Genomic DNA, 26886 nt, shown 5'->3' on the forward strand with positions numbered 1-26886 from the left:
CATTATTAACTGAACAAATTGCAAAAGATTCAGCAAGACAGATGTCCAGAATACTGTGTAATTATGCGATTAAATCGGACGACTTTTAGCCGCAAGTGGTGCTGGGATAAAATGTCCGCTCCAACCAATAACGTCACAAGCACGCGTCAACATAAGCGTCATCATTCCGCGACGTTTTCAACAGGATACCTCACGGGAAATTTAAAATTGCAATTTAGTAAACTAAAGCGGCCGTATTGGCATGTGTTGCAATGTTAATATTTCATCATTGATATATAAACTATCAGACTGCGTGGTCGCTAGTAGTGGCTTTCAGTAGGCCTTTAAAGAACAAAAAGTGAGAAAACGTTAAAGAAATCTTTCCTTGTTTATTTATCACACATTTAGAAAATGAAGCACACTATACAAATGTCCTCCTGCAACATCTCATCTGTACACTCACGTTCGACCCGCTGTGCGAGACGGCGGCGCAGGGAGGGCGGGAACATGCAAAAAAACTTTGGATATGGCTCTCTGATTGGCTGAAGGCTAAACTCGTGACGCTTTTCCCTATGGCGAGAGGGCAGAGGGGTGTGTGTCCTCTTAGAATCTGTGCGTTATTTACAACAGGACGAGAAAACGTGCGTTGGTGGGCGGGGCTTCGCGGCTTTTCTCAAAAGGCATGAGGGGGGGTTTGTAAGTTTGTCGCTGACAGGAGAGGTCAAAGTTCAACCTCAAGTAGGTTTTCACATGCTCAGCAGCTCACGTTAAATGTCCGCGTCCACGTCGGGATCCACACTTTTATTATTACTAAGACGAGGGGAAATGAAGATACACATAAAATAAAAAGGGGTTCAGGCCAGGTAGCTGTACGTGTCCTTCTCGCCATCCACTCTCTCCAGGTACTCCTTCTCTATCAGGATGTCAATGCATTTCTGTCCACAAGAGGGAGACAGCAGAGAAGTGTCAGCGGCGTCAGAAGCTACTCACTGGGAGGGCGGGAGGGCGTCACCTTGATGACGGGGACTCTGGGTTTGAATCGAGACGACAGCTGGTTGAGGACCTCGGCGAGGAGCTGCTGGTGCTTCAGGACCTTCCTCATCTTCATGATCCGCACGATGGCAGCCTGCACACACACACACACACACACACACACGGTCATGGCTTTGTTGACAGCCAAAGTGTGGATGCTGTGGTCACCTGAATGAGGAGCTTGCGGTCCTCCTCGATGTTCTTGTGAGTCGTCTCCTGCTCTTGTTTCTGCTCCGTCTTCATGGGCACGTTGATGTTGACGCGCAGCTTTTTGCTGCACACAAAGGCAACAGTGAGCCAACGCGGCAGAGAAATACATTTTTTTTTTTAAAAACCACAGGAAGTTGGCAGGCAGACTTACTTCTTGTATCCGAGGAACAGTTTGATAACGGTGTCCGGTTTGAAGTCCACCTCGTCCACGTTGGCGTTCTCGTCCTCCAGTACCTGGTGGGCGGATGTGCTGAGGTCACATGACTGGTGTCCAAGGAAGTACACTCAAAGTTTGATACGGTGCAGTCTAGGGGTCTACAGAAGTCATTTTCAAATTTAACGCGATTCTTATTTGAAACAATTCTTAAAGGCCTACTGAAATGAGATGTTCTTATTTAAACGGGGATAGCAGGTCCATTCTATGTGTCATACTTGATCATTTCGTGATATTGCCATATTTTTGCTGAAAGGATTTAGTAGAGAATATCACAATGTCACAAACTGTCAATAAAAAATAAAGAGCAAAACACAGCTTCACCACTTTAAGTCATATTTTTTGAACTCAACTTCTCTACGACTTAAGCGCCAGACTTCTTCTGTGTGATATTGTCATTATTGCCACAAGTGGTAGAAAAGTGTGAGTATTGCTGCAGGCCAATACGGAACACAGCTGAGGAACAGACATTTTTTCGGCGGACTAATAGAGCAGTGGTTCTCAAATGGGGGTACGCGTACCCTTTGGGGTACTTGAAGGTATGCCAAGAAGTACGTGAATTTTTTTTTTAATATTCTAAAAACAGCAACAATTCTAAAATCCTTTATAAATATATTTATTGAATAATTCTTCAACAAAATATGAATGCCATCCATCCATCCATTTTCTACAGCTTATTCCCTAAATTCATAAACTGTGAAAAGAAATGCAACAATGCAATATTCAGTGTTGACAGATAGATTTTTGTGGACATGTTCCATAAATATTGATGTTAAAGATTTCTTTTTTTGTGAAGAAATGTTTAGAATGAAGTTCATGAATCCAGATGGATCTCTATTACAATCCCCAAAGAGGACACTTTAAGTTGATGATTACTTCTATGTGTAGAAATCTTTATTTATAATTGAATCACTTGTCACTTTTTCAACAAGTTTTTAGTTATTTTTATATCTTTTTTTCCAAATAGTTCAAGAAAGACCACTACAAATGAGCAACATTTTGCACCGTTATACAATTTAATAAATCAGAAACTGATGACATAGTGCTGTATTTTACTTCTTTATCTCTTTTTTTCAACCAAAAATGCTTTGCTCTGATTAGGGGGTACTTGAATTGAAAAAATGTTCACAGGGGGTACATCACTGAAAAAAGGTTTGAGAATCAGTTTTAGAGAGTGTTTGTGGCCTAATGGTTCAGAATCAAAGTATCACTGTTTGGGACACAGACACGCTCTTTAAGCAGACATCAAAGCTATATATCCTGTAAAACTGCCAGAGACAAAATACTTGTCCTCTTCTTTTTTTTATCTTCTACGTGCAATAATATTAAGAAATAAGAAAATGTTAACTTTGATTGCACAAAATCCTTGAAAATACCACAAATGCAGCGGTACTGAGACCGAGGAGGAGAGTGGAAGCCATGTTGACATTGCAGTGCATGTAGGACAGGTTGCATTCACATTAAAATTACTTTTTTTTTTTGTAATTTGAACGGCCACATGAAAAGATCAGATTTGACAAAAAAATAATCCGTATTGGACATTCGAACCTGCAGAGTGAACGCAGCTTAAAGGCCTACTGAAAGCCACTACTACCCACCACGCAGTCTGTTAGTTTATATATCAATGATGAAATATTAACATGGCAACACATGCCAATACGGCCTTTTTAGTTTACTAAATTACAATTTTAAATTTCCCCGGAGTTTCGTCTTAGAAACGTCGTGTAATGATGACGTGTACGCGTGACGTCACAGGGTTTTAGGAAGTGTGCGCGCTATGCACACACACAGGTAAAAGTCGTCTGCTTTAACGGCATAATTACACAGTATTTTGGACATCTGTGTTGCTGAATCTTTTGCAAGTTGTTCAATTAATAATGGAGATGTCAAAGTAGAAAGATGGAGTTGGGAAGCTTTAGCCTTTAGCCACACAAACACACGGTGTTTCCTTGTTTAAAATTCCCGGAGGTGAAAATTTACTATGGATCACAGCGCGGTCAAGCCGACATGGATCCAGACCAAATGTCCACCAGCAGGTTTTGGTGAAAAAATTGTGTTTAAAAAGTCAGTTCTTACAGGATAAAAGCCTAGCTTGTGCCGTCCATAGCTGCCGTCGACTCGCCTGAGACACTGCGCGTCAACACCCGGCCGTGGACACACCCTTCTGACTATCAGGTAATATTAAACTCACTAAAACACTAGTAACACAATAGAAAGATAAGGGATTTCCCAGAATTATCCTAGTAAATGTGTCTAAAACATCAAAATACGTCCCAATGCTATCGCGTTATTTTTTTAAAACTTTATTTATTTTAATTTTTTTCTAGTCCGTCGCTATCAATATCCTCAAACACAAATCTTTAATCCTCGCTCAAATATTGGGGAAATTGTCGTTTTCTCAGTCCGAAGAACTGTTTTTGTTGGAGACTCCCATTAAAATCAATGTGAATATATGAGGAGCCGTCAACATGTGACGTCATCGTCTGCGACTTCTGGTAAAGGCGAGCTTTTTCAGGAAGTACCAAGAGTGGCGAACTTTATCGTCGATTTTCTCTACTAAATCATTTCAGCAAAAATATGGCAATATCACAAAATGATCAAGTATGACACAGAATGGACCTGCTATTCCCGCTTAAATAAAAAAATCTTATTTCAGTAGGCCTTTAAGATGGTTTGGTCAACTGGAAGGCTGCAGCGCCCCCTACCACACCTGCTGGACCAAAGATGTTCTTTATTTCCTTACACTGGAGGAAATTAGCCTGACATTGAACGGTTATTCTGTAAAATTTCAAGAAGTATGCAAGGGTTACCATGAATTGATTAACGTGGACCCCGACTTAAACAAGTTGAAAAACTTATTGGGGTGTTACCATTTAGTGGTCAATTGTACGGAATATGTACTGTACTGTGCAATCTACTAATACATTTTTCAATCAATCAATCAATCAAGTTGCTTTTTTAAACCATGTAAGAGAGACTGATCTCCAGTTTGGCCCTGAATGAGATGTCGTTGAATGGTGGATGATTGATGAGCCTTTAGTTTGCTTGCGTGCATTGCTGCGCCAGCTTTATAGTCAATATTTGCTTGTGGACCCCGACGACTGCAACATATCCAATTTGAAGTGTAAGAAAACAAAGAAAGAAGAGCTCACCAGCAGTTTGGACTTCAGCAAGATCTGCAGCACTTGGACCAGGATGTCCTGAAAAGAGGCGAGGAGGAACTTTAAGTTAAAGCATGACGCGGTCATCGGGTCACATGGCCAGCTTGGTGCGCTTACGGTTTTGATCTGCGTGCTGTCGGTGAGCTGCTGGACGGTGTAGCTGTCCTCCGTGTTGTACTGAAGCAAGATGGCCATCTGGAAGGTGGATGCCTGCAGCGTGTACCTGCGTGAGGACGACGCCACTTTAGACGTGGCTGCTGCTGCGGCGGCGGTGGCTCACTTCTGTCAGGGAGAGGAGGAAGCAGGAAGTACCTGTTCTTGAAGCAGTTGGTGACCAGCTCGCCTTTGGACAAGTGGTAGAGCCACGTCAACTTCCTGCCGCTGTGTCTACTGGCGTAGAACGCCGTGAAGCGCTGGTAGCTTCTTTCCAGCTACATGCAAAGGAAGCAGTGAGGTCATGTGACTCGCCGTGTGTGTGTGTGTGTGTGGCAAAAATGTAAAGTTCTGACAGGTAAGCAGAGGAGACGTGCTGTAGGGGTCCAGCGCCGCATGAAAGGGCAGACCGCAGAAGAATTCTCACAAGAACTAAAAAATTGCCATGTCGAATATACATAATAATACTTAATTGATTATGGGAGTCATTTTTATTCTTAACCTTCGTCCTGTGTTAGGGTCAGCCCCGACCCGTTTTAGTTTTTAAATGCTAAAAGAACCACGTAAATTAATTTTTTTGTGTCAAGGCTTTTTGACTTTGTCAGGAATCTTTATTTCAACAAAACAAAACAAAAATTTCCCATGCATGAAGAAAGGGCTGCTGCCGTTTGATCTACTTCACTAATTTAACTATACATTGGTATCATATCTGCACATCTTGTATCTGTGTCTGCTGTTGTACATACGATAAAAAAGGCTGATACCGATATGCAACAAAATGGCAAATATCGGCGCCGATAATCAGTCAATCTGTAATGTGTGTGTATGTCTTACCTCAGAAGGCAGAGCAAAGGTGCAGGACTGCTGAAAAGGCCACGAACCCGAACTCAGAACCTGAATACTGAAGTCCACTGAACACGCAACAGACATGGAAAGACACACACACACACACACACACATTAGTGGCCCTGGCGAAGTGTGCACTTGTCGGCGCTCGCGGTCACTCACAGTCCAGAGGTTCAGAGTTGGTCAGGTGCTTCTTGAACTGCTCGTTGAGATCTTTGCTCACTCCGATGTCCTGGAACATTCTTTGAAGTTTGGACGTGTACTCGAAGCCGCACGCTTGCTGCACGAGAGGGAAATAACTATCAGAAAATGTGTTATCAATCAGGAGTGTCCAAACTTTTTGCACTGATGGCCGCACACTGTAAAATCAAAGCATGCAGGGCCAATTTAATTATAACCAAAATATAGATTTTTTTTTCTCCTCTCATATTAGCTGTCAGGAACCTGGAAGGGTCTCAATCATAAAATAAGTCATGTATTACTATTTTCTTTATTATTCAACACTTACATCTCGAGATCAACTTTAGGTCTGTCAATATAAGGTGACCCTTTGTAAAAAAAAAAAAAATCCTCTTTTTATGGCAAAAGCACAAAATCTACAATATTTTCCCCCAAAAAAGTTTAAAGTGGAATATTGGATGTGATGTAATTGGAGCCTTAAATAAGTCAATAATACACCCTGGACAAGTCTCCACCTCATCACAGGGAGAACATAGATAGACGGACAACATTCAAACATTAGGGAACATTTAGTGTTGCCAATCAACCTATCCCCAGGTGCATGTTTTTTGGAGTGGGAGAAAGCCAGAGAGAACCCACGCAGTCACGGGGAGAACATGAAAACTCCACACAGAAAGATCCCGAGCTTGATTGAACTCAGGACATTTGTATCGTGAGGCTCATGCACTAACCCCCGTGCCACATTGACTTCCATTTATTATTACTTTTTGAGCAATGACGGTAACAAACCAAGCCCCACAAAAATTCTCAGGTATCCGAAAGGGCCCCACTCATAAGCAATAAAAGAAGTCATAAATTACTTTTTTTTTACTTCCAACACTTAAATCTCGAGATCAACTTTATTGTTCATTTTAAGTTTTCCTCATTTTGTGCTCTTTTTGTATTTATTTTTTTGTATTTTATTTATTTTTTTTAAATATTAGCAAAAGAATATTTCAATGTGGAATTTTTGATGTGAAGTAATTTGAGTCTTAAATAGGTGAATAAGTCAGAACATTTGAATTCATTATTATTTCTTCAGCATTGACAGTTTTAAAGAATAAAAACGCCTTCATGGCTGCATTGAATTATTATTCAACATTGCAACTTTTTCTCATTATATTTCACCTGCTTGCTCATTAATTCCACTTTTTAAAGGCCTACTGAAATCCGATTTTCTTATTTAAACGGGGATAGCAGGTCCATTCTATGTGTCATACTTGATCATTTTGCGATATTGCCATATTTTTGCTCAAAGGATTTAGTAGAGAACATTGACGATAAAGTTCGCAACATTTGGTGCATATTGTCCGTACCGGAATTAACAGACGATATGGACGTGACGTCACGGGTTGTGGAGCAACTCAAATCTGAACATTGTTTACAATCACGGCCACCAGCAGCGAGAGCGATTCGAACCGAGAAAGCGACGATTTCCCCATTAATTTGAGCGAAGATGAAAGATTTGTGGATAAAGTGAGAGTGAAGGACTAGAAAAAAAAAAAAAAAAGACTACAGTGGGAGCAATTCAGATGTTATTAGAAAAATTTACTAGGATAATTCTGGAAAATCCCTTATCTGCTTATTGTGTTACTGGTGTTTTAGTGAGATTATATTGTCGTACCTGTACAACCTGAAAGTCGGCCCCGCACCTTTCTTCAGCACCAGTCGACGGGTGGTGGCGATGCCCATCTCTGCCCTTCGCAAGTGACCCTCTTCGAAACACGATCTTTCGAAATGATCGCTGAATAATAGACTGTACTTTGTGTGTGTGGTCCAATCCAACAGTGTTCGCTTGAGTGCTCTGTTCCATAGTAAAGCTTCACCGTCCTCTTTCGGGAATGTAAACAAAGAAACACCGGCTGTTTGTGTTGCTAAAGGCGGCCGCAATACACCGCTTCCCACCTACAGCTTTCTTCTTTGACGTCTCCATTATTCGTTGAAGAAATTGCAAAAGATTCAGCAACACAGATGACCATAATACTGTGGAATAATGCGATGAAAACAGGCGACTTATAGCTGGGAACGGTGCTGGAACAAATGTCCTCTACAATGCGTGACGTCATGCGCACGCGTCATCATACCGCGACGTTTTAGCATGATACTTCCAGGCAAAATTTAAAATTGCAATTTAGTAAACTAAACCGGCCCTATTGGCATGTGTTGCAATGTTAATATTTCATCATTGATATATAAACTATCAGATTGCGTGGTCGCTAGTAGTGGCTTTCAGTAGGCCTTTAGTGTTATTTTTTAATAGTACTTTTAGAATGTGCGGCGGGCCCTTATAAGAAAATTAGCTGCGGGCTGCACTTTGGACAACCTTGCTTTAGATGATTAACAAAATGTCTTCCTGCGGAGGGGGCAGCGTACAACAGACCTTAAGTTTGGATATCATGCTGGCCTCGGCATCGTCACTGGCGCTGTTCTGGTGGACCAAACGCTTGGCCAGCATCTTGGCATAGAACTTCTGGAAGACGTCCTTGTCCTCGATGTACTTGAACACGACCATCTACAGAGACACGACGTCACACGTTTACAAAGCCCGTCCGAATCAAGATGGCCGCAGTGGCGTCTCACCACTTGGTTGAGTGTGTCCTCTAGCTCCGCCTCCTCTGGATTTTTGGAGCTGAAAAAAGGGAAGGCGTCAATCAAGGTGTGGACGTAAGGCAGCGTGACGTCACATGACACTTGAACCCCACCTCTTTTTGAGTAGCGAGTCGCAGTATCTTGCGAGCAGCTCGGGCGACTTGCTGGACGACTGCGCCATCCTGGTGACGGCGTTGTTGTTGATAAACCGACCGCACGCCTGACAGGAAGAAGAAAGAGTCACCAGGGGGCGCTATTTCAGCGATGGTGGCTAAATGGTCAGCTGACCTTGTCGAGAGCCGCCACAAAGCCAGCGTCGTTGTTGAAGGCGGACATGACCAAGGCGTTGTATTTCTTGTGGACGTCCAGCGTGGTCTGCACGTACACTTTGGGGTCCTAAGACGAGACGGTCGCCATGACGACACACACAAACACGCAGCTTGACGCGTCAAGAAGTATTCTCACGTTGAGCGCCGCCTCGCCACATTTCTCGATGGCGGCCAGGCCCTGGTTGTGGATGTGTGTTTCTAGAAGCTTTTTGAGTTCTCCGAGGCCGTCAGTGATGCGTGAGACCAGGTTGTACATGCGGCCCAGGTCTGAGGAGATATGATCTCGTCAGTCTAAAAGGCCTCACGAGGCCTCCGACACACTTACCTTCGTTCTTGTCGGCGTCCAAAAGGTTCTGGAACTCGGTGTGGAAGATCTCCAGGTGCTTCTCGATAAGGACCTGCTCGCACTTCCTGGCCAGCTCATCCTGCGTGGACTCGTGGAGATACACCTGCACGCGCCGCTGCTCCTCCAGCAGGCGAGCCTCCGCCTGGGATGGACCAGACCACAACGTCAGCCTGGCTCGCACGACAAAATGTGGGCGAGGGCGTGGTCGTACCTTCTTCATGTACTCGGTGACTGGGTTCTGCTGTAGGAACTCGGTGCTCTCGCGCGTGTAGAACCGTTCCGTGTCCGTCAGGAACTGGCACTCAAAGTACTCCTTGTAGACGGACAGCGTGGGGCCTTTGGCGAAGGCGTCCTCCTCGTTCAGGCCCAGCTCCACTGAAATGGGGGACACATGTTTATTAGATGTCCACGCGACCAAGTACAGTAGGGCCCATCTAGGTCGACGCCCCTTAGGCTGGCCGACTTATCTCGACAAAAGCGGTTGTCGAAATATATTTTCTTGTGACTGTTTTAAAGACATAGAAACAAAGGATTTATAAAACAACAGGTTGACATAAGTGTTTGCAGACAGATGCATGTTCTTGTGACTGTGTTCAATGACCATACTTGCTTGATTTTCGGGAGGGTTGGCAGGGTTGGTCTTGTGGTGATTTAACCCCAAATTCCAACCTTTGATGCCGAGTGCCAAGCAGGGAGGTAATGGGTTCCATTTTTATAGTCTTTGATATGACTCGGCCGGGGTTTGAACTCATGACCTGTCGATCTCAGAGCGGCCACTGAGTCGGTGGCCGTTTACTTGGGTAAAGTGTCTTGCCCAAGGACATAAAGGCAGTGACTAGGATGGCAGAAGCGGGAATCGAACCTGGAACCCTCAAGTTGCTGGCACAGCCACTCTATCAACCGAGCTATACCGCCCCAATAACACAACCAACTTAGCTCACCTTTTAGAGCACAGCTGTAACTTCCTGGCGCCTTGCAGAAAATACTTCTTTTCAGGTTTCTCTGTTTACATTTTCGCGCTTTGCAGTATTTCGTTAAATTTGCACCTTCATTTCAAAAGGTTATTAATGTGATTTTAGAATTTAGTACCTTCATTACAAGAGGTTATTAATGTGATTTCAGAATTTTGCCTCCATCAAGTGTTTTCCATGTTTGTGTTGAGATTTGAGCCAAGATCTTCAGCTCTCACTGGGTCGGTTCGCAGCCGACTGTGAAGCGACTAGGATGAGAATCAGCACCTCCAAGTCCGAGTCCATGGTTCTCGCCCAGACAAGGGTGGGGTGCCATCTCCGGGTTGGGGAGGAGATCTTGCCCCAAGTGGAGGAGTTCATGTACCTCGGAGTCTTGTTCACGAGTGAGGGAAGACTGGATCGTGAGATCGACAGTCGGATCGGTGCAGCATCTTCAGTAATGCGGACACTGTATCGATCCGTTGAGGTGAAAAAGGAGCTGAGCCGGAAAGTAAAGCTCTCAATTTACCGGTCGATCTATGTTCCAATCCTCACCGATGGTCATGAGCTTTGGGTTATGACCGAAAGGACAAGATCACGGGTACAAGCAGCCCAAATGAATGAGAAGCTCTGCCATCCGGGGGGAGCTCAAAGTAAAGCCACTGCTCCTCCACATGGAGAGGAGCCAGATGAGGTAGTTCGGGGATCTGTTCATAAGGCCACCCAAATTCCTCCCTTGGGGAGGTATTTCGGGCACATCCGACCAATAGGAGGCCACGGGAAAGACCCAGGACACATTGGGAAGACTATGTCTCCCGGCTGGCTTGGGAACGCCTCGGGATCCCCCAGGAGGAGCTAGACGAAGTGGCTGGGGAGAGGAAAGTCTGGGCTTCCCTGCTTAGGCTGCTGCCCCCGCGACCCGACATCGGATAACCGGAAGAAGATGGATGGATGGACATTGAGATTTCCTTTACTTTCTGCCTTGATAGCTGAGGGATCTATAATCACGAAGTTACATTTTAAATAAAAATGTTTCATTTAATATATTTGGTCTTCTGGTCCTTATTTTTGACATGTCATAAAAAATATCAGTAATTATCGATATAAAACACTTATATACAGCCATATCGCCCAGCCCTATGGTTTGCTATTGGGCACTCACCATATGACTGCACCACGCCACTGATGAGTCTGGTGTTGATGGTCTCGCCGTTCCTCTCTCGCTCTATCAGCTTGAGCACGGCGTTCGTGACCTGGCAGGGAGGCAGCAGTGTGAGTGGAGTTTGCAGGGCCCAATCGGACGTTGAGTTTGCGTACAAAAACCCACCTGTTTGTTGAGCGGCCGGAACAAACACTCCCTCCAGGTGACCAGGGCCAGCTGTGGTGGGCAGAAGAGGATGAGTTGACGTGTGGCGCAGAAGACAAAAAAAACGACGCGAGAACGCGTTCTTAATACCGAGTAGATTTCGTAGATGCCCTTGCGGCCCTCGTCACACTCTCGTCTGACCCAGTGACGGTTGAGGTAGGCACAGATCCCATTGAGGACCTTACTGGAGAAACGGTAATCCTCCCACTGTTGGGTGTAGAACTTGAGCACACATTCATCCATGAGGTCTTCTCCATCCTGCGGGAGGAACACAACGAAAACTCACAAACTGTGATGAATATTCACGAGTGTTGTCCCTATACTAATATTTTGGTACCTGTACAAAAATAATTTTGATACCTTTCGGTACTTATCTAAATAAAGGGGACCATCAAAAAATTGCACTATTGGCTTTGTTTTAACAAAAAATCTTAGGGTACATTAAACATATGTTTATTATTGCAATTTAGTCCTTAAATAAAATAGTGAACATAGTAGACAACTTGTCTTTTTTTAATTAGTAAGTAAACAAAGGCTCCTAATTTAGCTGCTGACATAAGCAGTAACATATTGTGTCATTTATCTACTTATTATTTGGTCAACATTGTTAAGGACAAGTGGTAGTAAATTAATTAATAATCTATTTGTTTATTTACTGTTAACATCTGCTTACTTTCTGTTTTAACATGTTCTATCAACACTTCTGTCAAAATGTAATAATCACTTATTCTTCTGTTGTTTAGATACTTTACATTAGTTTTGGATGATACCACACATTTAGGTACCGATCCGATACCAAGTAGTTACAGGGTCATACAATGGTCATATTCAAAGTCCTCAGGTGTCCAGGGACATACTTCCTGAGTTTATAAACATAATAAAAACGATAGAAGAAAGAAAAAACGAAAGATGTTGTGATGGCAAAAAATATTGACGGTATTGTACGATATCATCACAGTGGATGTCAAGTGTAGATCCACCAATGGCGTTTGTTTACATTTTGATGCCGGTGGGCTACGGTGTGTAGTGAAACATGTCTAGCTAGTCTTCATCCTACAGTGTTGATACTTGTAAGAAACTCACTTTATTTGTCGCCATGAAAGCGAGGATTAGTGATTTAGAAGTAGCTAAAACGTAGCCACTAGCTAGTTAGCCATGTCTTAAAGCACCTCTTCTTGAGGGCGTTTCAATGTTATCACTTCATCTTTATCTTTAGTTTTTAAGCAAACATGCATCCGTTCTCCCTTGTCTGTCAACACACTGTGTCTGCTTGTAAGTACTCTCTGATTGTACACTGCGGAACACGATCGTCTGCTTGAAAAACCAGCAATGACACGACGTGGGACCGGTACTTTTCAGAGGTGGTATCATAACCGAATATGATTCATTAGTATCGCGGTACTTTACTAATACGAGTATACCGTACAACCCGAGTCGTGACTTATTAGGAAGTTTTTTAGGAGCACGTTGGCGCACCTTGAGCAGGCTGGTCAGATAGTTCTTCAGGAACTCCTTGAGCCTCTTGTAGAGCTCCAGGCCTACAAATTGGGCTCCACCTGGGGTGGTGGACTTTTTGGAGGGCTTGCTGGGGGGCACAGAGCCCCTGCCCTGGCTGGACTGGTGGACACTGGTGCAATAGTTATATACATGTCTGAGGGCGGATCGTTAAGGAAAGACTGTCATCATATAAGGTGAGAATCTAACTTAGGTCTAACTTTACGTGGACTGGAGTATCTATGGATGACTGTGGAAGACTGTGGAGGAAGAAATGAGTTATCAAAAGTACTTGAGAACGAGACATGTTTGGGATACGTGTAGAGTTCCATGTAGCGCGACTTGGCCATGCTCTGCCGCGTGTACACCTGCTGGATGCCGGCCCGCAGGTCGTCCCATATTTGGTCCAGGCCTATCTGTTTCAGTCCGTGGGGGTTCTGGGTCCTGTTGGACGACATGGCGTAGGCTCCTGCCCTGCTTTCTCCTCACCAGGCCTCCACTCCTCTCCTCTTTTGATTCAAGTCCGGACTGGCGCTGCTCTCAGAGTGCACGGTCCATCTGGTCAGGGTGGCGGCGCCGGCGATGCTTCAGATGATTGTTGAGGGGATGCAGTCCCACTAGGTGCGACCAGGTGGCCACACCTCCACCTGTGAGCAAGAGCACTCCTCACCAGATGACCTAAAATGGGCACAAGAAATGTTTGAGTTAAGACAAAACTAGAAACGACAGCAGGTGGTTACATAGCCACTAGATACCGGTCGATATGTTTCTTTCGGGGCCCATACCGATTATTAGTAGTCAAGGAATCCGAAAACCGTTATTTGGAGCCGATATTGATTTGCAGTAAAAGTTATTTTAACGTGAATAATACATGCCAGTAAACAAATGGACAAAGCTTTAAGTTGTTTTTTAAAACATTTTTTTAGGAAATGTTGGACCTGTAGTGACAATGTTTAAGGTGACACTAATGTGTTGAATTTAGCAGTAAAAACACCAGGCGATTTCACAAACACCTTTACTACGTGTTTGTGAGATCAACATTTGCATTTCAAAATTTGGGAAATCTCCTGGGAAAATTGTTGAAAATATGGCATTTCTCTAAATCACAATAACTTGCCATCTACTCAATTTTATAGCAGTTTATGGATTTATTACATTGTCAGGTTTCCTTTACAAGGAAATTGAAACATTTCAATAAAAAACATTCTGGGTTCCTTTACTTGGTTTATAGGTGAGACATTTTTCAAGCTGGCTGACATTTCTTCCTGGATGTTACAGAAAGTATGAGAATGTGTAAGCTGCTGCCTGCTCTTCTTTACTTATATAATAATCTGTTGTTTGTCAAGATATTCACGCAAAGTTTAAATTTTGGCAAATATTTTCTGTCGTCATGTTCTTCAATCTTTGACGCGTTATTTGATTCAATGACGGAACATGAAACTTTTCCTCCATCCATTTTCCACCACTTATCCCTTCGACGTCACGGGGGGTGCTGGAGCCTATCTCAGCTCCATTCCGGCGGAAGGCGCTTCCACCCAGGACAAGTCGCCAGCTCATCGCAGAGCCAACACAGATGGACAGACAACATTCACACTCATCCACACACTAGGGACCATTTAGTGTTGCCAATCAACCTATCCATGCATGTTTTTGGGGGTGGGAGGAAGCCGGAGTACTCGGAGGGAACCCACGCAGTCACGGAGAGTACCTACAAACTCCACACAGAAAGATCCCAAGCCTGGGATTGAACTCAGGACCTTCGTATTATGAGGGACATGCACTAACCCCTGTTCCACCGTGCATCCCTTTAATGAGCTCAATTACGAGCTTACGAGTGTTGCAGTAGCGGGGGAAAAAAACAAGGCTGGCAAGAAAGAAGAACAAAAACTGGATTTATGGGCAAAAATGTAAAGTTTGGACAGGTAAGCAGAGATGACGTACTGTCGGTGACCAGCATTGCAAGAAGAAGTTACGCCACGTGAGCACAGCTGAGCAGATCAGAGAATTCTCCCAAAAATTCTAAAAAATGCCCTTTCAGATATCAAAGCATAATGGGGGGAAACTATTGACAATGACAGTATTTGTTTTTCTTAAATCAATAAAAAAATGCAAAAAGGCAACTTTTTTCATGGAGAGCTTGTGCCTTTCCGGACGTTATTACTCTCTACTGGCATGTCTCGGTAACTTGAGGGTTCCAGGTTCGATTCCCTCTTCCAAAATTCTAGTCACTACTTTTGTGTCCTTGGGCAACACACTTCACCCACCTGTTCTCAGTGCCACCCACACTTGTTTAAATGTAACTTAAATATGTAAATATTGTTTCACTATGTAAAGCGCTTTGATTCTTGAGAGAAAAAAGCGCTATGTAAATATCATTCACTTCATTTATTTTTTTAAATACTGATATAATATGTGCTTATTTGGTGTCCGCTGATGCATGTCACTCATAATTGTAAACAAACCCAAAAAAAGACTGATACAGATATACATCAAAATACCTGTAATCGGCCCAGACAATAATCAGTCGATCTCTAACAGCAACCTTCACTTTGCACATTTTTATACAACATTAAGATATATTTTTGAGCCCGGAAGTGCTGGAGTCCAGCTGTCAGTTACGGAGCTTCATCTGCTGACGTAACTCAGCTAATTGCAGCTTAGTCCACTAAATCGCTTCTACGGCCAGTCAGGGGCCACCCTCCACAGCACAAACATGCTTGTTAGTCCTCAAGATTTCCATCGAACACTTGAGTTCAGTGTGACGGCCGACAATAATTCATGTGGCTGATTGAGCTTCAAATGGTTAAGGAACAACACAGTAGAACACAAAACATGTGTAGGCTTTAAAAAAACATTCCCAAGCTTAAATGTTTTTTGTCATTAATCATTGCAGGATAGTTTGAGGAACTCGTCTAAAAGTCATACACTCAGGTTCATGACGGATCAAGTCAATCAAAAACTTATTCTAAGAAGTTAAGCAAACACTGTGTTGGCCAACACAGCTAGCTATATTTAGAAGGAGCCATGATGCAGGTCAACATCGCCATTAGGATTAGTGACCCAGAAGGAGGAAGGACATTGCTGCGCCTACTTCCTGTCACTAATGGCGGGATCGCTCTGCTAAGGTCCAAGCTCAGTCTTCTCTGCTCCGGAGGACAACCTGCGTTTCTGCAGTGGTAACCGTGGCAACAACAAGGAGGGGCTGCATCTCGAGTGGCCATTGAGATGTAACAGTTGGACTTTTCAACTGTAGACCTTGTTGTGCTTTTCAATAGCCTGCTTAAAGGTTGAATTAGGATTAATAAGCAATTCAAGGTCACATTTTAAGAAGGACCCATGCCAGGACTTGGATTTGGCGTACTTGCCCACAAATACATTAAAATGGGACTGTCTGCGTGGCTTGTCATACTAACTCTGTACAGTAGAATGCATCATAACACACCTTACACAGCAGAGTCACACATACAACACCTCTGTTCGTCAATATAGTGACAAGTGTGTACGTTCTCTTTGAAATCAGCCCACACTTACGTAGAACCAGGAAAAAATGTTCTTTAATCAATCGTGCCTGAGCAAGCACGAGTGTCTACCGCTGAGCAAAATAAAACCAAGTCCTGTCAGTGAGTAACTTCACGTTTTGTTGGTTTGAAAATGTGAGATCATGTTGCACATCTCACCAAAAAGATCAGTTTTCCCCACACACAAACATTTTGTGCCACGACCATTTATGCATATTAGATGACATAATTTAGCGCTGCCCCACAGCAGCCCAACGCCACAGATACATTCCTTTCCTGCAGGAAACACTGAAGGACCTACTGCAAGGAATCACATTTTGGACCGTGCATGTTTATTTCAAATGTAAACTTCTCTTATTATAATGCACCTCAGCTATCGAGGCAGAAAGGAAATGTAAACACAACCATGGTAAACACTTAATGTAAACAAAATTGTAAACAACAAACTCTTAAAATGAAGGTGCAAAAATAAGGAATATGTAAGAAATGCTTAATAAAGTGTAACAAAACTGTGCAAAGTCTGAAATGTAAACAGAGAAATCTGAGAACTATTGTTCTGCAGGTTCAGTGCAAAGAAGTTACGGCTGTGCTCTAAAGGGTGGGCAGAGCTAAGGCGGTGTGGTATTAGCAGTCTTGGTGGGGATGAGTGCCTTGCATCATTTACATTGACACATTGGTCTGACTACGGTCCGTTTCAAAACATCCACATAACTTCCATACTGTCAAGGTAACTTTCCCCGTTTTATCCACAATTTATTCTCACTCTGTAGTACTCATTTTTACTTGGTCTTCTCACTTCGTACAAAGAATCAACTGCGAGACAACAAGATGGCGCAACCAAACTTGATAGTGGATATTGTTACTCTGTCACTTCCACAGATCACGTCCAGCATTGCTCGTAGGGATGTAACGATAAACGGTAATAATAATAGCGGTAGAACTCGCAACGGTTAGTATGAAAACAAGAGACTTTCATCTCTTTGCCCCAGAAGAAACAACATACACCAATCTTATCTTGCATTAACAAATTACTGTCTGAGCAACCAAGATAATCAATTGTGTACATTGAACCTACAAGCTGTGCTCTCTTAGAACAGAGTGATCGTTCTAAACTCAGAGAAGAGACCGAGGTATTTATAAACATAATAAATAACAATTGATTTTTTTTGTTATGCACTTTTCATTTTAATAAATCTTAAAGCGCTACAGTACAAAACACTATCACATGCAAAATAATAGATTTTTGGAAAAATATCTATTTTAGGTATTGAAAAAAACTTGGTCAAAAATTTCAGTGTATAAGCAATTTTTGAGCACATTCAACAATACCGTGATATTGATAACCGTGATAGGAAACTTTCATGTCAGTTTTACCGCATAGTGGCCGTGCCAGCAACCTTAAGGTTCCTGGTTCGATCCCGCCATCTTAGACTCGTCCGTTGTGTCCTTGAGCAAGACACCTCACCCTTGCCCCTGATGGGTCGTGGTTAGGGCCTTGCATGGCAGCTCCCGCCATCAGTGTGTGTTAATTAGGAAAGTAACGGTAAACAGTATAATGATAAAAAGCGATAAAATTCCTGACAGTTAATAATACTGTTTATTTATTAATGCATTTTAGACAACACTGCTTACATCCTGGAAACTAAGTCGCAGCAGCACTGGCACATGCGCACTAGTGTCGTTTGACCTGAAAATCATGGCAGACTAACTCCCCAGAATTTACTCTGGAGTTTTACCCTCGGAGTACACAGAGCCAAGCGCTTGGTTTAACTTAATTTTCCCTCGCTTCATTTCCGTTCAGTCTGGGCGTGCGTTTTAGAGCGCACTGCTGTTAGATGGAGACAATGTGGACAATATTCGATTGAGAGGTGTCACTCCTGTTTTTTTTTGTTGGCCAAACTGTTGCACGGAACCACTAGGAGGTGTTAGAGAAGAACAAAGTTTGTTTATTGGACTTCTTCTTCATTAGCCAAACTGCTTTGTGTTTTATATTGATATCAAAAAGTGAACACCATGGGTTTTTTAAAGGTATTACTTTAAAAACCATTGATGTGACATAGCATTTTGTTAATGTTTTTTGTATAGTTAATTCCTGTATGTTATTTCTGCTCAAACACTTAATGGATCTAAATAACTTGAAAAAGTACCTCCCTCTATCAAAATTTAAAAATAGAGATAAAGACATCATGTAATGAGAGAAAGTTGTAATCGATATTAATAATGAACAAAAAAACAAATACTTGTCTTTAGATATATGGATAACGTTTATCTATTGCCTTTTCATTAAACATTACAAATGAAATGACGATATTGCATTCACACCTCACCCAAACACTGCTTTACCTAACAATCAGTAATCATGATTTCAATATTGATAAAAAAATGAACTTTATTATTAATTTGGCCATAATTGACAGCCCTATGTATAAGACTCTGCAATGAGGTGGCGACTTGTCCAGGGTGTACCCCACCTTCCGCCCGATTGTAGCTGAGATAGGCACCCCCGCCCCCCCACTACCCCCAAGGGAATAAGCGGTTGAAAATGGATGGATGTATAAGACTTGATCTCTTACATGAACACTATCTTTATCGATATGGACAAAAAGTGCAGTTACATTTTATGGCTATCAGGTGCCATCTTTGAAAATTCTTACATCGGTTTTTATTTTGGAATCTCCTATGTCCATAAAATGCTATAATGCACAATTTTCACATTTATTTTAGTTATTTGTCTTATGTTTTTTCCGCCATGTCACTTTGTTCATAATGCTTGTGTTGCTTTAATACGTTCATTCAATTTCTACTTGAGGTCCATGAAACAGTGTTTTTATCTCCAATGTTTCATCTCCAAAGGAAATCATTTCGAATGTGTTGTGTTTCTGTTAAATAAAACTTGGTTAAAATATTTCAGTAATAATACTTTCAGATTTTTTTTAGCACATTTATAAATACTGCAATAATAATAACCGTGATAATTTTGGTCACAATAACCTTGCTAAGAAATGTTCTTACTGTGACATCCCTAGTGTGAATGTGGAAATAGTGTCAAAGCACTTCTAGTACCTTGACGGTAGAAAAGAGCTGTACAAGTTTAACCCATTAACCATATGGTGACATCCCGAGATTCTCTGTTACAAGAGAGTTGTCTCTTGTTTCATCCAACGCATTTTTTATTGATTAAATTAGGTGTATCGTGATCTATACTGATATGGTTTTACCACCCAGCCCTGTTGGACATGCTAGTAATCGTGTGACAGAGACGGTGTAAACTTGAGCATGTTGGTTATGGCACATAAAACTACTTTAAATAGCAACACCTGTCTGGAAGCCAAAACACGGCAATGCTGTTGAGAAACAACTGTTATTTTGTGAAATCATAAGTCAACAGTCATTTTGCGTAAAATACTAAAAAAGTTTCAGTGACAGAACCTGACTACAAGTGTACAACTAAAGGATGGGATGCTTTCTGGATTATGTCACCTTTTAAAAAGGCACAACTACACAACCAGAATGCTGCTCATTTCTCACTGTGCGGAGTTGTTCCAACAGCATTTTATGTTTTATAATGCAAACATGAAAAACACAGCAAGACAGAGACTCAGACCTCTCCTGGTCTAAAATGCATATTTCCTAGAAGTGGTTTTACATTTGAATAACGAGGCCAAGACCAGTCTGTGTTTGCTAACTAAGTATATTGTTCCGTCATTTTGGATTAAAATTCTAAATAGTTCTCCCGACAATTACGATGAGGACTAGGGTGCACCTTTCTAAAAATTTGTTTGTTTCTTTACACTAATCTGTCGGAGGTTTGACAGAAAATACACTGTGTACCGTATTTTTCGGACTATCAGTCGCAGTTTTTTTTTTATAGTTTGGCCAAGGGTGCGACTTCATGGGATCTATCGATTAGGAGTGACAGATTGTTTGGTAAACTTATAGCATGTTCTATATGTTATAGTTATTTGAATGACTCTTACCATAATATGCTACGTTAACATACCAGGCACCTTCTCAGCTGGTGGTTTTATGTTTCATATAACGTACACTTATTCAGCCTGTTGTTCACTATTATTTATTTATTTTAAATTGCCTTTCAAATGTCTATTTTTGGTGTTGGGTTTTATCAAATAAATTTCCCCAAAAAATGTGACTTATACTCCAGTGCGACTTATGTTTTTTTCTTCTTCATGTATTTTCGGCAGGTGCGACATACTCCGGAGCGATTTATATTCCGAAAAATACGGTATATGACTATTGATAATTCCATTATATCATATGAAAACTCGATGATTGGTTTCTTCAACGCTAAACAGACTTTAGACTGTACAAAAGGCAACTGACAGACTGAACTGGTGCACCAAAAACAGCCGATGTTACCCCAGTTTTATCCAGTCTTCATTGGCTTCCAGTTAAATTACGCATTGAGTTTAACATTTTAGTCCTGACATTCCGTGTGTTGCATGGTGAGGCCCCTCAGTACATCACTGACTTGTTATGCCCCTACTCCTCAGGGCGCAGCCTCCGGTCTTCAGGCCAGGGTCTTTTAAAGATCCTGATTAAAAACTCATTTTAAAACCCGTGGAGACCTGGGATTCCAGGTTATAGTTCCTAGGCTCTGGAACAATTTGCACCACTCCCTCCGTGATCTTGACAGTGTTGATACTTTTAAGAAACAATTGAAAACTTATTTTTAGTAAAGCTTTTAGTTAATGAACCTTTGAACTATCATTTTAAACTACTTTGTATCCTTTTTATGTTTCCCCTGTTGTTTTAATTGAATTGTTGTTTTACTTCAACTAAGTTTTGTACAGCGCTTTTTTGATTTTATCTGTGAAAAGCGCTTTTTAGTAAAATTGACTTACTTTATATTAATTTTTCATTTATTTCAGGCAACGACATAAAAACTATAAAGTAGACAACACGTAATAATATAAATTAATATGATGCAAAAGGTAATGTACAGTATGTAAGCATGATGTTCTAGTTTTGCCTGAAAGGGAGTGGGAAGAAGATAATGTATTTAATCCCACCCCCAGTTCTAAATTTGATGATTAATACATTGAGTTTCACTGGTACTTTGTTCAAGGGGTTATAATACAAATGTTGTATCATGGTGGAATTATCACAGGTAAAAATAATTATTATTTTTTATTATTAATATTACCAATCAGGTAACAAATGGAGAAAAAATTAATTCCCAAGAAAATCAGCACAGGATCCATCGTCTGGCGGTGGTTTGGCTTCAAGCGAGAATATTTTGAACATTTATGTGGCAAAAACGTTGCTACAAAAAAGTAGCACCACTGCTAATGTAGCATCATTTGAAAAGTCACCCGCTAGAGAATGATGAGTGCTTGACACACACACCAACAAAATGCCGAAGCAACTATTTCCACATCAACACCGTATGAAAAAAAAAAATCTACCACATAGCGAAGGACATACACTATTTGATTTCCTATTATGCAGTTAATTTTTATTTGACAGTTATAACAAATATTTTGGGTGACATCATACACTAAAGTGCACTTTATTTGTTTTTAACTATTGTAGTGGTGTTCTGTACAAAAAGTACACTTTAATTTAGTGTTGTTTTGATAAGTCATCTTGATGACATTATTCGCAGAGTGCACTTATAGCTTGTTTTAAAATGTCTCTGACAATCTCGCACTTTCTGTTTTGGAAATGACATGAATGTTTGTGCCACTGCTTAATAACTGTGAAATAAATATAGTTTTGGTAAATTGACCTAGTTGTGATTTGCCACTCTGCATGAAAGTTTAAAAGTAGCATAAATTAATGCAGTATGAAGAAGAATGTTTTAATGTAGACACATTGAATCATCATACTGCTGTGATTATATGCATCAAGTGTTCATTCAAGGCTAAGGCAAAATATTGAGATATATACTATCGAGATATTAATAAAAAGCCATATTGCCTAGCCTCAGGTAAGTATTCCCCCACACTTCAACACAATATGTAAGGTATGTTATATGATCAGAGGATTCATTTTGTTGTGGAAGGTATTTCCCCACACTTCAACACAACATGTAATGTACCATATTTTTCGGATTATAAATCGCAGTTTTTTTTTTCATAGTTTGGCCGGGGGTGTGACTTATACTCTGGAGTGTCTTATGCGTGAAATTATTAACACATTACCGTAAAATATCAAATATTATTTATCTCGTTCACGTTAGAGACTAGGCGTATATCACAAATCGTCACACACACACGTCAACCAATAAAAATTTGGCGTGGGCGGGTCATGACATAAATGCATTGTGAAAAAAAAGATGCTACCTGCTACTACTTCCGCACCTATGAAAATAAATCATTTCAACATTGGGGGTAATTTATACAAACTGAGAAGGGCTGAACTAAAATGGCACCGAAAAGGAAATCGAGCAGCAGAAAGAAAGTTTGGAGTAAGCGAGAAACTTGGAAGGGACTGGCAACTTATACTCTAGTGCAACTTGTGTTTTTTTCCTTCTTTATTATGCATTTTCATCCGGTGTGATTTATACTCCGGAGCGATTTATAATCCGAAAAATACGGTATGTATATGATCAGAGGATTAATTGTGTTTTGTTAAGTATTCCCCCACACTTCAACACAACAAGTAAGGTATGTATATGATCAGAGGATTAATTGTGTTTTGTTAAGTATTCCCCCACACTTCAACACAATTATAAGGTATGTATATGATCAGAGGATTAATTGTGTTTTGTTAAGTATTCCCTCACACTTCAACACAACAAGTAAGGTATGTTATATGATTAGAGGATTAATTGTGTTTTGTTAAGTATTCCCCCACACTTCAACACAACAAGTAAGGTATGTATATGATTAGAGGATTAATTGTGTTTTGTTAAGTATTCCCTCACACTTCAACACAATTATAAGGTATGTATATGATCAGAGGATTAATTGTGTTGTGGTAAGTATTCCCCCACACTTCAACACAATATGTAGGGTATGTTGTATGATCAGAGGATTAATTGTGTTGTGGTAAGTAGGGGTGTAACGGTATACAAAAATTTCAGTTCGGTACGTACCTTGGTTTAGAGGTCACGGTTCGGTTCATTTTCCGTACAGTGAGAAAACAACAAATATACATTTTTTTGGTTATTTATTTACCAAATTTGTAAACAATGGCTTTATCCTTTTAACATTGGGAACAATATAATAATTCTGCCCTCGTTAATCCACATTAAACTGCCTCAAGTTGTTGCTTTGATTAAATAAAATTACAAAACTTTTGTTCTACATATAGCTCGGTTGGTAGAGCGGCCGTGCCAGCAACTTGAGGGTTGCAGGTTCGATTCCGGCTTCCGCCATCCTAGTCACTGCCGTTGTGTCCTTGGGCAAGACACTTTAAACCACCTGCTCCCAGTGGCACCCACACTGGTTTAAATGTAACTTAGATATTGGGTTTCACTATGTAAAGCACTTTGACTCACTAGAGAAAAGCGCTATATAAATATAATTCACTTCACTTCACATATAAAAAGTGCAACAAACAGTTTCAAGTCAACTCATCATGCTTAATTTATTACAGCATTTGGGAAGCCTGTAGTTGACTTTTATAATGTAAATGTTATATTTTGTCAACATGTGATAGCAGGGACCCTGCCATTCAAAACTGGGCTGCTACATTACTAATGATTAATATAACTATAGCTGAAAAAAATAGTACAATAGCAATAGAGGAGACTATTCATCCCTGAACACCATGGAGTTCATGTGAAATAACAGACAGATGCGCGCACACACACACAGCAAAATGAGCTAACGTTACGCTAAAAAGCTCATTAGCCTTCACCTCAACCCAGAACTGCGAGCAAGCTGAGCTTCAGTTTAGGTTTCTACAAGGTCAACGGGCTCATAGTGATGTTAGAAGTAGTTGTGACTGGGAGGTGTTGTTTATATTTTGGGGAGAGTACGCTGTCTACTGCTCACATGCTAAACACATATCTGCTCGACGCTGAAGCATTGACTACATGCGCTCTGAATACGCACTGCTGATTGGCTTTGTATTTAACCAATCAGATGGTTGTGTGGGCGGGACAATGCTGGGTGCTGGGACAGAGGCAGAAAGCAGAGCAGCTTGTTAAGACTTTAGGTTACAAACTACCATGAATTGATTAACGTGGACCCCGACTTAAACAAGTTGAAAAACTTATTCGGGTGTTACCATTTAGTGGTCAATTGTATGGAATATGTACTGAACTGGGCAATCTACTAATAAAACTATCAATCAATCAATCAATCAAAACTTGTTCGATACACCTCCAAACCGGACCGAAACCCCCGGACCGAAACGGTTCAATAAAAATACACGTACCGTTACACCCCTAGTGGTTAAGTATTCCCCCACACTTCAACACAATATGTACGGTATGTTGTATGTTCATTCATCATTCATTCACCAGTGTGAGCGGCACCGGGGGCAAGAGTGAAGTGTCCTGCCCAAAGACACAAGGGCAGCAATTTGGATGTCATAGGCGGGGAGCGAACCTGAAACCCTCAGGTTTCTGGCACGGCCGCTCTACCAAGTACGCCATGCCGCCCCTAAATAATCTCACTACAACACGAGTAACACAATGAGCAGATAAGGGATTTACCAGAATTATCCTAGTAAATGTGTCTAATAACATCTGAATCGCTCCCACTACCCTGTCTTTTTTTTCTAGTCCTTCACTCAAACTAACCTCATCCACGAATCTTTCATCCTCGCTCCAATTAAAGGGGAAATTGTCGCTTCCTCTGTCAGAATCCCTCTCGCTGCTGGTGGCCATGATTGTAAACAATGTTCAGATGTGAGTAGCTCCACAACACGTGACGTCACGCGCACACCGTCTGCTACTTCCGGTACAGGCAAGGCTTTTTTATTAGCGACCAAAAAGTTGCGAACTTTATCGTCTATGTTCTCTACTCAGCAAAAATATGGCAATATCGCGAAATGATCAAGTATGACACATAGAATGGACCTGCTATCCCCGTTTAAATAAGAAAATCTCATTTCAGTAGGCCTTTTAAGGTTGGTCCACGGAGTCTTGACACTGCTACGCCATCGTGCTAACTCGCGTTAGCTTCCCGGGGCTAGGTTAGCCGGGTTAGCTCCCCCGAAGTGGGGCTATTTCGGCTACCAGACGCTCGCGGGACGAGGCTAATATAGGAAGGGACTCGGCGGAATTGAGCCCAGTTCAGCCGGTAAAACGTCCGCGGTGGGTGTTTTAGTGGCATTGTCCGAGTTATCCGGCGCGGGCAGCTTGTGCTTGTGTTAAAATGGCAGCCTGGCTTTCCAGCTCGATAATGAGTCAGGAAAACACACCGCTAGCCGTTAGCATTAGCCAGCTAGCTCGCTCGCTCCTAGCTCCGGGTGGTTGTCACAAGCGCGTCGGCTGCCCACCCCCCCAAAAAAAATGCTTCCTTACCATTTTTTAAGGCCGTGACAGTCGCTGTGAAGTCGCCGCGTGTAGAAATGACCACCCGGGTGTCGACGTCCGACGCCAGTTGTCGTGCCGTCCGCCGAGTGCGAGCGCTCCGTTTGGCTTCGCACAAAGATCAGCTCATCAAGCGACGAGTCGTGTTGCGTTCACGGAGAGTGGGAAACATGGCGATCTTCGTCACGGCGTACGTAAACACACGCAATAGTCCACTCGTGTGAACGGAATTCATGTTCAATATTTAAAAAAATACGTCTTAACTCAAGATTAGTACAGAAAATTATACATTTTTTTATTTTACATTTGAAGTTAAGTGAATTATATTTATACAGCACTTTTTTCTAGTGACTCAAAGCGCTTTTACATAGTGAAACCCAATATCTAAGTTACATTTAAAGCAGTGTGGGTGGCGCTGGGAACAGGTGCGTAAAGTGTCTTGCCCAAGGACACAACGGCAGTGACTAGGATGGCGGAAGCGGGAATCAATCAATCAATCAATCAATCAATGTTTATTTATTAGGGCTGCAAATCTTTGGATGTCCCACTTTTCGATTCAATATCGATTCTTTGGGTCACGATTCGATAAAATATCGATTTTTTTCGATTTAACGCGATTCTCGATTAAAAACGATATTTTTCCGATTCAAAAGGATTCTGTATTCATTCAATACATATATTTCAGCAGAATCTACTCCAGTCTGCTGACATGCTGCAGAGTAGTATTTTTTTTTTTTTTAAGCTTTTATAATTGTAAAGGACAATGTTTTATCAACTGATTGCAATAATGTAAATTTGTTTTAACTCTTAAACGAACCAAAAATATGACTTATTTTATCTTTGTGAAAATATTGGACACAGTGTGTTGTCAAGGTTATGAGATGCGATGCAAGTGTAAGCCACTGTGACACTTTTTTTATAAATGTCTAATGATAATGTCAAGGAGGGATTTTTAATCACTGCTATGCTGAAATTATAACTAATATTGATGCTGTTGTTGATATTATTTTTTGTTTCACTACTTTTGGT

At 41.5% G+C, this 26886-nt stretch overlaps 1 protein-coding gene across 1 annotated transcript; it reads right to left on the bottom strand.

The window, feature by feature from the left end:
* Window positions 1-348: 348 nt before the first annotated feature.
* On the bottom strand, window positions 349-26025 carry LOC133569179 (cullin-1). Its single transcript, XM_061921378.1, has 22 exons — window positions 25849-26025; window positions 13207-13566; window positions 12871-13045; window positions 11485-11652; window positions 11356-11406; window positions 11191-11281; window positions 9290-9453; window positions 9058-9220; window positions 8869-8999; window positions 8692-8799; window positions 8517-8623; window positions 8395-8443; window positions 8195-8326; window positions 5758-5875; window positions 5584-5660; window positions 4909-5027; window positions 4714-4819; window positions 4588-4635; window positions 1373-1455; window positions 1180-1285; window positions 992-1105; window positions 349-914 (listed from the first exon to the last, which is right to left on the bottom strand). The coding sequence occupies exons 2-22, from the start codon at window positions 13344-13346 to the stop codon at window positions 834-836; spliced, it is 2331 nt and encodes a 776-aa protein (XP_061777362.1). The 5' UTR covers window positions 13347-13566; window positions 25849-26025; the 3' UTR covers window positions 349-833.
* Window positions 26026-26886: the final 861 nt, after the last annotated feature.

This window comes from Nerophis ophidion, linkage group LG15 (genome assembly GCF_033978795.1).
Source record: "Nerophis ophidion isolate RoL-2023_Sa linkage group LG15, RoL_Noph_v1.0, whole genome shotgun sequence".
NCBI lineage: Eukaryota > Metazoa > Chordata > Actinopteri > Syngnathiformes > Syngnathidae > Nerophis > Nerophis ophidion.

What these genes read in the sequence shown, in the direction of transcription:
- LOC133569179 (XM_061921378.1), bottom strand. Translation starts at nt 13,346, where the DNA reads ATGTCGTCCAACAGGACCCAGAACCCCCACGGACTGAAACAGATAGGC. An exon ending in CAACTCTGAACCTCTGGACT is followed by an intron (nt 5,661 to 5,757) that starts GTGAGTGACCGC and finishes TTGCGTGTTCAG; the next exon opens with TGGACTTCAGTATTCAGGTT. An exon ending in CCTTTGCTCTGCCTTCTGAG is followed by an intron (nt 5,028 to 5,583) that starts GTAAGACATACA and finishes CTTTGCATGTAG; the next exon opens with CTGGAAAGAAGCTACCAGCG.